The sequence below is a fragment of the Choristoneura fumiferana genome, chromosome 15 (genome assembly GCF_025370935.1).
Source record: "Choristoneura fumiferana chromosome 15, NRCan_CFum_1, whole genome shotgun sequence".
In the NCBI taxonomy this organism is placed as follows: domain Eukaryota; kingdom Metazoa; phylum Arthropoda; class Insecta; order Lepidoptera; family Tortricidae; genus Choristoneura; species Choristoneura fumiferana.
The window spans coordinates 4,512,627-4,525,357 of NC_133486.1; the positions used below are offsets into that span (position 1 = coordinate 4,512,627).

General features: G+C 36.7%; 1 protein-coding gene across 2 annotated transcripts in view; it reads right to left on the minus strand.

The window, feature by feature from the left end:
• Positions 1-254: 254 nt before the first annotated feature.
• The window catches only part of LOC141435729 (FMRFamide-related peptides-like), a 41,359-nt gene continuing 28,882 nt past the window's right edge, over positions 255-12,731 (minus strand). Inside the window, exons 2-3 of one of the 2 annotated variants that reach the window (XM_074098494.1) lie at positions 6,048-6,192; positions 255-2,803 (exon numbers count right to left, since the gene is read on the minus strand). In XM_074098494.1, coding sequence (XP_073954595.1) covers positions 2,395-2,803; positions 6,048-6,181 — 543 coding nt within the window. In that variant the 5' untranslated portion in view covers positions 6,182-6,192 and the 3' untranslated portion in view covers positions 255-2,394. Of the gene's footprint in view, positions 2,813-6,047; positions 6,193-12,731 lie in introns of both variants that reach the window. The other variant, XM_074098493.1, reaches the window with a different exon arrangement.

Genomic DNA, 12,731 nt, shown 5'->3' on the forward strand with positions numbered 1-12,731 from the left:
AATTGTTGATCTTCAGATATACGTTTTTCCTGGTAACGTCACATAAGCGGATGAAATGATTCTTCTTGAATTTACATACATAGTCATTTCAGTTTGTTACTAACTCAATATAAACCACAAAAGTTGTTCGAAATAAATATAGTTTTTTTTTTTAATAAACTTTCTAACCTCCCTATCAAGGAATTAGGTATAAAGATAATTAAAAACGACTGGGAAAGATTTTTATTTGTAATTTTCGGGTAGTCTTAAAAATGATGGGGAATATAGATGTGACCAATTAATCAAAGTGTGTTTGTTAAATATAGTACCGTTTTTATTTACAAATAAAAATGAAATGAACCGCAACTCCATTTAATTACACGTCGATTGCATTTATTTACTTTAACAACAGTCAATATAATATTTATTTTTGCTATTTTAATAACTTTCGTTTCAAGATACCTATTGTGAAAATATGTAAAACTAAAAAGATTCCCAGCCTTATTTTAGTTTTAGATATTTTCAAATTCTAATGTTAAATTTATACAACAGTGTGTTCACATGCGAGCAAAAATAATTGATCACATTGTATAACTCCCGATACATAGTGAATCTTTATTTTTGCTTGACAGTATTTAATCGAAATTCTGCAGCATCAGAATCTTATTTACTTAACCAAAATGGCACAGCGGGGCTCATTTACATGCAGAGACAGATACTTTAAAATTTATGTAATTATAATAGTACATTATATATTAGGGGGCGGTAAGATGAAGTCGAGACTGAGGGCTTTCTGAGCCAAGCTTTGTAATTCCTATACAAGGTGTTAATTAAATAACTGAAAACCTCAGACAATCCAAAATATTTTTTTTTTTAAGTAAGTTGATTGAATTTATTTTTGGATATCTTAATTTTTTTAAAAGATATGTGTGATTTGCCAAGTCAGTAATTCTACTTCATTTCTAACTCTACACTCATGATTTATTTGTTAGTTGCGTTTTGACGTTTTTAGAAGAAAATGACACAGTGACAGCAAACCGGCCATTATTAAATTATCGAAACAGTATGCAACCTCGCTAAAATATTTAATTGGCACCTATTGCAGTCGTAACTTTTAGACTGGGCACAGTAAAAAAGGGATTTAAAAACACAAACACAACCTAATTTGAAACATAGTGTAATCGATTCTACTCTCGATTCTGAGCAAACTACTTTCTGTTTTTCAGTTATTAAATTTAATTAACACCTTGCACACTGCACTGTATGCCACAATTCCTGCTTGAAATTGAACTTGTAACATGTTGGGAAATATGTAGTGTTACAAATAAAAAAAAACATTACAGCCCTTGGGTTGTAATGCCAGAAGAAAGGGCCCACGGGTGTTATTCACAGTATTCAAATAAGACTACGTACATGTTAGGGCACTGTTTACGAGCAAGTGTGATGAAAACGTTATTTTCAGGCAATGCTAGTGAAATTTTAGTAACATACTCGCACATGCCCTATTAATAAAGTTAACTGTCTTAACGTTAAGGGAAATAAAATATAGGAAAATTATATATTTAAATAGAACAGTTTGTAAAATTAAATAAGTTTGTTATAGTATGAAAAATACAGGTACCTAAGTGACAATTGCACTAAACATTTCGATAAAATCAGACCTTTATAACACATCGGTTATTTGTATTTATTATACATCAGTTTTGGTCAGAAATGAAATTATGTGTATGTAAGCAAAACTTCGTTCAACAGTAGTCGAAGAGCTCAAGTACACTTTTATTATTTATGTAAAAAAGTGGTAGTGAGTTGGTTTGTTCCGCTTTCACGCCTACGAAGTTAATAGTTACTGAACCGATTGCTATGAATTTTTTTAGTTCGCGGGTGAAGTCGCGGGCAACAGCTAGTTAAATCTACCTATGTTACTCTGGGAACTAAAGATTGAGCTACAATGAAAACAATTAATAAATACAAAGGGACTCAAAGATATTTGTTTTTTTAAGCGCATTATGCTTTGTTTCACCTTTTTTCAAATGCAAAAACTAGCCAGATCAACAGAGAGACTACTATCGTCTATTTTTAAAAACATTGGCCTAAATTTACAATAATTTCGTTACATGTAAATACAATTTAATTGTTTACAATACGTATGAGTTTTATTAAAATTTGTAACATCAATGCACCAAATTCTTAGCATCATTCGAACATCGATTAGCCGAGGAAATCATGATGAAGAGAGCAGTTGACATTCCTGTCATAAGAGGCGAAGGAACTACTTGTGGTTTACCCAAACCTAATTGCTGAAGACCTGCATACATTATAGAAAGACTACAATTATGTTATCAAATCCAAGATCCTCAAATTTTCAACAATTAAGCCGGGAAACCTCAAGCTGGGATCACATATTCACAACACGCATTACGCCCTACATTCTAGGCAATCAGTGCCAGTGGACCTCTTATTTCTGCTTTCTTCCTCTTCCTCCTCAGATTCGTTGAGTTCCTCGCTGTCCCGTCCAAGCCTTAGGAACTGGTCCCTAGCCCTGTTCTTCCTCTCAGGGTAAACCAGGTTATTCTGCTCATAGCCAGGTTTTTCTGACCTTCCTAGGCGCATGAATTGTGGGCTGCGTCCCAAGCGCATGAAGCTAGATCCTCGCTTCGCAGGCTCCTCGTAATCCTCCTCGTAAGTTCTCAGGATGGATAAGAGGTCGTCAGCGCTGAGAGTGAGGGGTTGGGATCTTCCGAGGCGGAGGAAGCTGGTGCCTCGGCGAGTGGGACGTTGGAACATTTCCCGAAGGTCTGCGGCGGATGGCTCTGCTGGGTAGGACCTGCCAAACCTGGGGAGTTGGTAAACCGCTCAATTTAGAAAGAAGCCTTGACATGCAACGCTAGGCTAGTTTTCTATAGTCTACGTATGCCTATTTACGCATTGTGAAGGTAAAATTATTAAGGGGCTGTTTCACCATCCATTGATTAGTGTTAACCGACAGTTAAATGTGATGCCGTCTCTATTTGTTTTGTTCGAATAGACGGAGACGGCTCTCTCTCTCGTAACAGTAGTTACTAGCATCAATATCTGACACAGCAAAACGTGCATAAATATCTGAACGAATCTTTTTCTAAGGCCAGTAGGACGTGTCAGATATTTTGCACGCTCCGCTGTGGAAGATATTAATCCTACTAATATTATAAATGTGAAAGTTTGTGAGTGAGTGAGTATGTGAGTGAGTGAGTGAGTGAGTGAGTATGTTTGTTACTTTTTCACGCTGAAACGGCTGGACGGATTTGGATGAAATTTGGCGAAAAGTTAGTTTATAACCTGGATTAAAACATAGGATACTTTTTATCCCGGTATTCCCACGGGATAGGGATAAAATCTCGAAATAACAACCTCTGGGCTTAGAGTCATGAAATTTGATATGTAGGTAGTTGGACGTTTGGAATAACAGATAGGTGACTTTTTGACCCGATATTCCCACGGGATACCTAGGGATAAAATCTTGAAATAACAACCGCAGGGCTTAGAGCCATGAAATTTAGTATGTAGGTAGCTGGACCTCTGGAATAACACATAGGCTACTTTTTATCCCGATATTCCCCCGGGATAGGGATATAATCTTGAAATAATAACCGCTGGGCTTAGAGTCATGAAATTTAGTATGTAGGTAACTGGACGTCTGGAATAACACGTAAGGGACTTTTTGACTCGATATTCCCACGGGATACCTAGGGATAAATCTCGAAATAACAACCACTGGGTTTAGAGCCATGAATTTTGGTATGTAGGTAGCTGGACCTCTGGAATAACACATAGGCTATTTTTTACCCCGATATTCCCACGGGATAGGGATAAAATCTTGAAATAATAACCGCTGGGCTTAGAGTCATGAAATTTAGTATGTAGGTAGCTAGACGTCTAGAATAACACATGAGCGACTTTTTGACCCTATATTCCCACGGGATACCTAGGGATAAAATCTCGAAATAACAACCACTGGGCTTAGAGCCATGAAATTTGGTATGTAGGTAGCTGGACCTCTAGAATAACACATAATCTATTTTTTACCCTGATATTCCCAGGGGATAGGGATAAAATCTTGAAATATTAACCGCTGAGCTAAGAGTCATGAAATTTGGTATGTAGGAAGCTGGATGTCTAGAAAAACACAAAGACGACTTTTTGACCCGATATTACCACGGGATACTTAGGAATAAAATGTCGAAATAACAACCGCTAGGCTTAGAGGCATGAAATTTGGATGTAGGTAGCCGTATGTCTGGAATAACACATAAGTACGCTACTTTTTATCGCGATATTCCCACGGTATAGTTTTGTAACTAAGGGACCCCATACATTTCTGTATTATTATTATTATTTCGTATTTTTTGCTTTAATTGTATGCAATACAATACAATAACTCTTTATTGCACACCAATACCGTAAACAGTACAGAAAACACAAGTATATACATAAAGATTTTCTAAGGTAAGCAATAGGCGGCCTTATCGCTTCAGAGCGATCTCTTCCAGGCAACCTTTACAATGGACAGAAATAAGGAATACATTTTAGCAGGTGGTGCAATTTACAGTAGATTAGAGCTGTATCAAGAATACATAAAACTAACACATAGATACCATAACAACACATAAATAAGCTAACTATAACATTCATACGCAAGATGACAGGTAGTGCTCAGGTATACTGTAGTTTTTAAGTATTTTATTTGTAATTATTTTATTTTGAAAAAATGACTTTCTGCCAAGTTTCTTGCGGCGCATTCTTCTTGGCAATGATGGTCTTTCCGAAAGCGCTGGTAGTATAAAAAATGACGTGTAAAAGTGCCCATTGCGGCCTATTTACTGAGTAAATGATTTGAATTTGAATTTTGCATTTGAATTTGGATAGGGAAAAATTTTAAAACTTCAGCACTGGGTTTAGAGTCTTGAATTTTGTACAGTTATTCACAAAAAGCTAAGGTTAATCAAGTAAATATGCAATTTTTATTGAAATAAACAGTTATTTCAATTGCAGCTACCGTACCGAATAGTTTACGCGTGCGAAGCCGCGGGTAAAAGCTAGTTATATTATAAATATGAAAAATCACCAGCTTAATGGATGATGCTTTTCCATTCTGCACTTTATTGATTGGCGGCTAAGGTTTTTTCAACATGCTACGACATGCCTATAAAACACACTTATAATAAGTCCTTAATACGAGTCCTTACGCTAGCATGCGCGGGTGACGGAGCAGGCGCACGCCTGCGGGTGTGCGTAAAGTCCGTCCAGATAAAATCGTAGCGCTGATCATACTATTTTTCAATAGACGTTCACCCACTCCGTGCAAACCGCCTCGAAGGGGCTATTATGAAACTCGAAAATTGAAGTACGTATCGCACCGTCCCTTTCACTCGCGTAGTCGCGTATTAAATGACACAGGCATCAGCGGGACGGCACCATACGAAGTTTGAATTTTGCAGTTCATAGTATGTATAGGGCCAGCTTGCTAAAAGACAAGTATACTGTACCGTTACTGGCAAAGCCGGCTAACCAGTTCCAATAGTACTATAGTGTCTATGGGCTGCAGTGATCACGTAGGTACTGTAGGAACTAGGCTGTATACCGCTGGCAGGTGGTAAAACTGACTGATTGACTGTATTATGTATAATGTTAGTATTTTTGTATTGTATGATTCTAGAATTTGATTTTAAAAGGGTTTGACAGCGGTATACATGCCGGAGCACAGATTGCTCCCGACAGCCTGAGCGGCTGGACCTATCTCTGTAAAGTATTAATAAGCTCTACAATAAATCTAAATACTGAAGAAATATCCATTTTATTTGAACTGAGTTTAAAGTCACGCGCGTAGATCCCCATTACCTAAGCCTTACCAATTTACAGTCCCCACAGATCAGATGATAAATTGTTAGCTTTAGTATTTAAAGATACGTTTTTGAGTATGTTTGTCAATATTTCATGCTCAAATGCTAAAGCTACTTTGATTTCACAAACGACAATCAACTAAGCACAAAATCTTTCTACAAGACTATTGACATCATCAATGGCCACTTCACCTAATGATGCTTCGGTCCACAGCACTCCGGCGCCGCGCTTCGATGTCTTGCGACCTTCTGGCTGGACTGGCAGCCGCTCCTATCATCATCATGAGAGCCGTCATCACCACCAAGTTACGGTAGCTGGTCTTCATGGCAACGTGCTCTGCAACAAGAAATTTCAAAGTTTTAGAGCTATTTTTCGAGCTTTTGTCTAACTTTCACTGTTTGTTGTTATTGGGTCAAATCTTGCTTTCAATATGGCTTCTATCGTGTAGAGTTTTCGTGCTGTTCTTTTACATAGAGTGGTCTCATTTGTTTACAGATGCCTTCATTATTCATTATTTGGAAATATATTTCTTACTTACTTAGTTAGTTTTGCTTAGTTAGTAATGTTACTTGATTTGTAACTTTAAAGCATATTTGCATGAATCAGAGTTAACTATAACTCCGATTTAAACTAACTCTGGATTAAGTACTGTCAAAACGCGTGGAATTGTCATCATACCAATCTGACAGGAAGCAGTGTGTGCGAGTTTAATTCGTAATGCCTGATAATAATATAACGGTTCAAATCTCGAAAGTCAAAAATGAACTCTTCCAGTGGTCAGAAATTTTGTATAAAAATGTAGATTGGATAAAAATGTAAGTAAGTAATTACAATCCATAAAAGCTTTTTTTTTATTCGAATGGATGCCAAACGAGCAAGTGGGTCTCCTGATGGTAAGAGATCACCACCGCCCATAGACACCTGCAACACCAGGTGGATTGCAGATGCGTTGCCAACCTAGAGGCCTAAGATGGGATACCTCAAGTGTCAGTAATTTCACCGACTGTCTTACTCTCCACGCCGAAACACAACAGTGCAAGCACTGCTGCTTCACGGCAGGATTAGTGAGCAAGATGGTGGTAGCAATCCGGGCGGACCTTGCACAAGGTCCTACCACCTGCAAAGCTTATATTAAGAAAGTCGTAGCCACCCGAAAGACCTATTTTAAATTTTTGTAGAAAATTTAAATGAATCCAATTTGCAACCTTTACATTTTGAGTACGAGTAGCCTTGTGAACTATGTACCTAGTTACCTAAGTAGATCTCAAGGACTGCAAGCTATCTTTGCTTTAAAAGTTTGCGATGCTGCTTTTATTAAAAACGTGTATTTTACTTCATTATTTTATTAGTTACTTGCTCTTTGTGCATAGTTCAGGTAAATGTTTTATGGTAGGTACATACTTTTTTAATTATGTTAACGGAAAGTAGCGAAGGTAATTTTTTTTTGTACTACGACGAGGCTCAGAAACACAGTATAATACTGTGTCAGAAATGTTTCAATCGCCATCTTATGTACAAATTTAAAAACTACCAAAATATCTTTTTACTTTGTACTACACACATAAAAAAACGTATTGGGATACTCATTATCTCTAGACAAATTTGATTATTTGCGTCAGTAGTAACATGCCAATATTGAAATGTTCAAAACTATTTAGGTATAAAAGATATAGGTACCTAGGTTTTTTTATTTTTTTTATTCGACTGGATGGCAAACGAGCAAGTGGGTCTCCCGATGGTAAGAGATCACCACCGCCCATAGACAACTGCAACACCAGGGGATTGCAGATGCGTTGCCAACCTAGAGGCCTAAGATGGAATACCTCAAGTGCCAGTTATTTCACCGGCTGTCTTACTCTCCACGCCGAAACACAACAGTGCAAGCACTGCTGCTTCACGGCAGGATTAGCGAGCAAGATGGTGGTAGCAATCCGGACGGACCTTGCACAAGGTCCTACCACCTGTGGTAAGTTTGATGCGTGTATTTTATTATTTAAGGTTACCTACTTGAAAATACAAAATACCCTATACTAACATAGAATTAGATAGGTACGATTTATTATATGCGACCATCGAAATTCACAGACGGGCTACATAGTTAAATTTCATTGTCACCTTTGTTTTTTTTATTGTTTTTAGTAACTGTTAAATTTGCTTTTTTATATCTTATACATTTGCTTATTGTATACCTACTAACACAAATAAACATTAATAAAATACTATTACTATAGTGATTGAATGAAAGTACGGGACCCTGAAAACACTATGTTACGCACGAGATAGTAAAATGTTTGATCGAATATTTAAGTACGCAGCAAGGCCGCTGCGGCAGACTCCGAGGCGCCTTTTAAAAGAACGGATATGAATGTGACCAGCCAGAGTTCTTTAAATGCGAGCAAAAATTCGGGTTGTCATAATTGTCATGTGTCATTTCAATGGGGGCTATCGCGTATGAATTCGCCACTAGAGGCGCTAGTGTAGCGTGAGGTCTCCGAAATGTCAAATCTCATAGTTTTTGGGTGAGCTACGCGGGTTTATTTATAATTAAGTACAATTATTTTGTGAATATTTTGCAATATCTGAAATTAATTATGGCAAATATGCGTTGCGGGCAATGAATGTCTGTGTTTTGAGACAGTTTTGTCTTTCGGAAACCTTTGTCCTCCCTTTTTTCCGAACAAAACGGGGACTATGCAACACTGTGGCATGCTCGATATTTTTATGGTACGGTTTTAAGTTGTATTAAATATGATTTTAATCTAAACTTTGTTTTCACGCCCGTAATAACAGACTTTGAAAGCCATACTTAAAAACCTCACGCAACAGTGCGCCATCTAGTGAGACAAAAAACGATAGCCCTCATTGATTTGCTCGTATTTTACGATCCCTGAATATGTACTTTAAAAGCAATATCCACTTTTGTTTTGATAATTTCAAATTTTATCTTGGTTTAGTTTGTGAAATACGTGCTAGTATTACAAATACGGATGTAAATCTATTAGTCTGTTTGGATTTTTTTCACGCTTAAACCGATGACCTGTTTTAGTACAAATTTGGTATAAAGATAGTTTGGGAAGATATCTCAGAAAATTGCATAATTCCCGAGGTATAGTGGTATAGTCGAACTATTATCATTACTGCGCTCGATTGACCAAGTAACTAACATCTAAATGAAAGAAGCTCTAGACTTGAAATTGTAGAGTTTACTTTTGATTTAAACAGTTTCTAAAAGTTAGAAATGTATTGCAAAACACACGAATTTTTTTTTAAGTTTAAGACTTTAATTTACTTAAAGTAAAATAAAAGTAACTATAATTTAAACAACAAAGTCATATATTATTGTCGGATTCGTTTACCAACATCGAGTCCGCTAATCCGTACAAATTTCGGATCGGTCAAGCGATAAATCCGACTTTTCGCCGATGAACAACTTAGTGATGTTACTGTCAATGTGTGAGTTTGGAGTCATCTGTACACGAATTATTAGTGTATTGTTGGATTATTTATGTGTTAACGTCGTCATCACAGTCAGTTGGCAGTTTTGTTTTTGCATGTAAGTGTGCGGAACTGCACTTGTGTGCACATTTCCCCCCGCAACAAACGCCAGAACTATTTTAAAGGTAATCTACCGCTAAGGTTACTACTCCTGTCCGGTAGGAAGCCCGCGTTGCTCTAAGGTGACAGGCGACGTCAGTTGTGTTCTAGGATGTCGCACATTGATAGCAGTATTTAATTTGTACGAAAAAGGAAAAATCTAAAGACTCCATTATTTTTAAAAGTCGCTAAACTAATGTTGTTCAGTTTGACGAGTACCTACGATCTATGTTTTAATTATTTGCTCGTATTACAGGCCACACCCGGTATTTTGTTCATATTTTTATGGTAATGTAATTTTTCTTGCGCGATTTTCATTTAAAAAAAAAAAAATCTGTCTAAATCTAATCTAATTACACCGAAAAGTGTTTCGTTCCAAAGTACAGTTGCCATTTACGCCCACTATGGAATGATGTAAGCTAAATAAATGTTACTTAAAATAGACAAGTCTACAAAGCCTTATACAGTTCCTTTAATCTACTATTATGCTTTGTCTTATTTACTGAGATCTGAAGTACGTGACATCCTAAAGCCGAGTTTAGACTTGCCAGAAAAATCGTGCAAGTTGCATTACATTGCGAGGCCGTCAAACCTACGAGTTTGTGGTGGTCAATCGAGCGCCGCAATGTAATACAACTTGCACGATTTTTCTTGCAAGTCTGAATTGGGCTTAAGAGCGTTTATACCTGCTGAGCTGGCAACGTTGTATTTTTGTTCGTTTTCTTTGATTATTCCATAAAAATTGAATGAAAATTAAAAATGTGGTCTGATAGAACTCTTCTTAATATATAAGTTAATGTGTCTACTCCAATTTGTGATAGACTTTGATATTCATTAAAAACGAATTAATGTTTATTAACGGTTAATCAAGAAAAACTAACAAAAATGCAACGTTGCCAGCCTCAGCAAGTATAAACGCTCATAAAGCTTAGTCTAGAAAGGCAGGGAAAAGTTGCGCGATTTTCCGATCGCACGTAAAAATATTATGCCAACAAAAATATGCCAAGTCTCGATTAAGGTAATTTGCCTATAAAAAGTAGTGAAATATCAAAAACAACGAAGCCTAGAAGATAGATGTTAAAGAATAATTGTGCTAAAATCTGGCCTTTCGCAAACTTTTAAATGAATGAAGTATCTTGAAATTTAAGGGGTCTTATAAAATACTCTTTGTTTGTTGTTGTCTGCAAGACAGAAGTGTGAACAATCTTTGAGCTTTAACCTATTACCCTGTATCACACCATGACGGTAATAGGAGCGTATCAGGCACGGAATGTAACGCGACACGCACTCCATGTCATCGGCGTGTCATACCCTTAAGAAGCGTAGCGTTAATTCTTAGTAGAGAATATATGTTGTCGCGTGTCTGGTATAGTGCATGTCTGACCGAACCCTTTGACTAAGTAAATTCCTCAAATCCGCATGACGAAATGAAGCAATCTCCAATATGGAAGTTAGTCACATTCGGGCAAATGTATCTGTAATGCGTATAAATATTTAATCTACTCATTCAGTCATAACGGTCGGAGAGACTACAATTTGACGTATTCTCGAATAATGTGTTCGTAATAGTTATTGTGCCCTGATGGTCACACCCAGAGCTGGGAAAATGACAAGCTTCGCTTTAATTTGAAAGAAAGAAAGAAAGAAAGAAAAATATTTATTCGTCACATTTTTTACAAATAAAAGAAAAAGAAAAAAGGAAATAAATTTGGTCATGAAACGGTCCCAACTCAGCATGATGTCAACCTTGGGGCCGACGCTGGTCTTCCGTTGGAACCATTTGGATACATTATTACAAAATTGCATGTGAATATTTTTTTAAAAGCATCCTATCCTTTTCTGTGATATTGCACAGCCAGTAACCGTAATTCCGCGGATTTTTGCTCACCATTTCTGAGGGAAGCGACTAAATATTTTGCTCGATTCCGTGTACATTAAAAAATGTTTTTAAAATATTAAATATTTTTAGGCCGTGTATTTGGAATATACAATACGAAATGTACTTATACAAATTACAAAATACCTACAGTCAGGCCACAAGTCACAAGTGCGACGACTCCACAAAGTTGACAGGTTAACATACCTAAACGTACTTAGCACTCGACATTTTTATTACGAAATTGTATAATACGAGTACTACAAAGTATACTTTAGCGTCAGATATTTAAAATACCAATTACTTACTAATTACATTTTTAGGGAGTTACTAAATATCTTGAGAACCTTATTTTTTATGTCGGTCTCTCTAATGACCCCACACTGCGTATATTTTTTGCTTAGGAGCAGGGTCTACTAACACTAGACACTTCCAGCCTACTAATATAAACACCGGGCTGCCTAAGGCTTTGTGATGTGACTATTATTCTTTTTTGATTCCTTTTAGATGATAATTGCAACAACAGGGACATATATAATCAAGTATGCCCACGATAGGGTGTCTTAAATATGTAGAAAATTGTCAGATTCTATTGAATTGTACTTTACCTACAATTTGACAACGGTTTGTTTGACTGACGCAGAAATAAAAAAGTTAACTGTGTAATTTTAATAACATCGTATTTGCATCGTCATCCAAAACCGCCAAAACCTCACTCATCATCATCGCTAGAGTGAATGAAAGTTGACTTGCAAGATTTGATTTGACTTGCAAGTAAACAAAAGCTTACAAAGTCTAACTGACCATTCGATGGAATAAAATGTGTGTCACAATGTCTTACACGTGTGTTATTTTGCAAAACATATTTTATTTATAATCAGAAACGAGCTGCCAAGATGCAAGTAGATAAGAACTCGATAAAGACATCACTGCGTGTAAAAAGACATTGAACTATAGCCACCACCACTAGCCTTTATAGTACGAAGCAAAATGTACTAAGTACCTACTAAGTTTTTATGTTGCTTCCATCGCCAATCCTCCTGTGGTATGTATGGTATGATAGGTAGAAAGTTGTCTTTGAACACATACATCTTATTTAATGTATGTAAGAGAAAATCACAAATACCTATGTACAGTCACCTGCATTAATATCTGCCACAGCAAAGCGTGCAAATATATTTGACACGTCCTACCGGCCCAAAAAATGGAGACGTATCAGATATTATATGCACGCTCTGTTATGTGAGATATTGGTGCTGGTGACTGTACCTACCTAACTCATAAAGGCATAAGTACAGTCAGCGTCATATAGTACGTAGCAGTCAAGATCACCAAATACTTGGAAACATACAAAATAGTCATTACCAGTGAATCAGTCAAAGCGGTCAAATTGTTCGAGAAATCC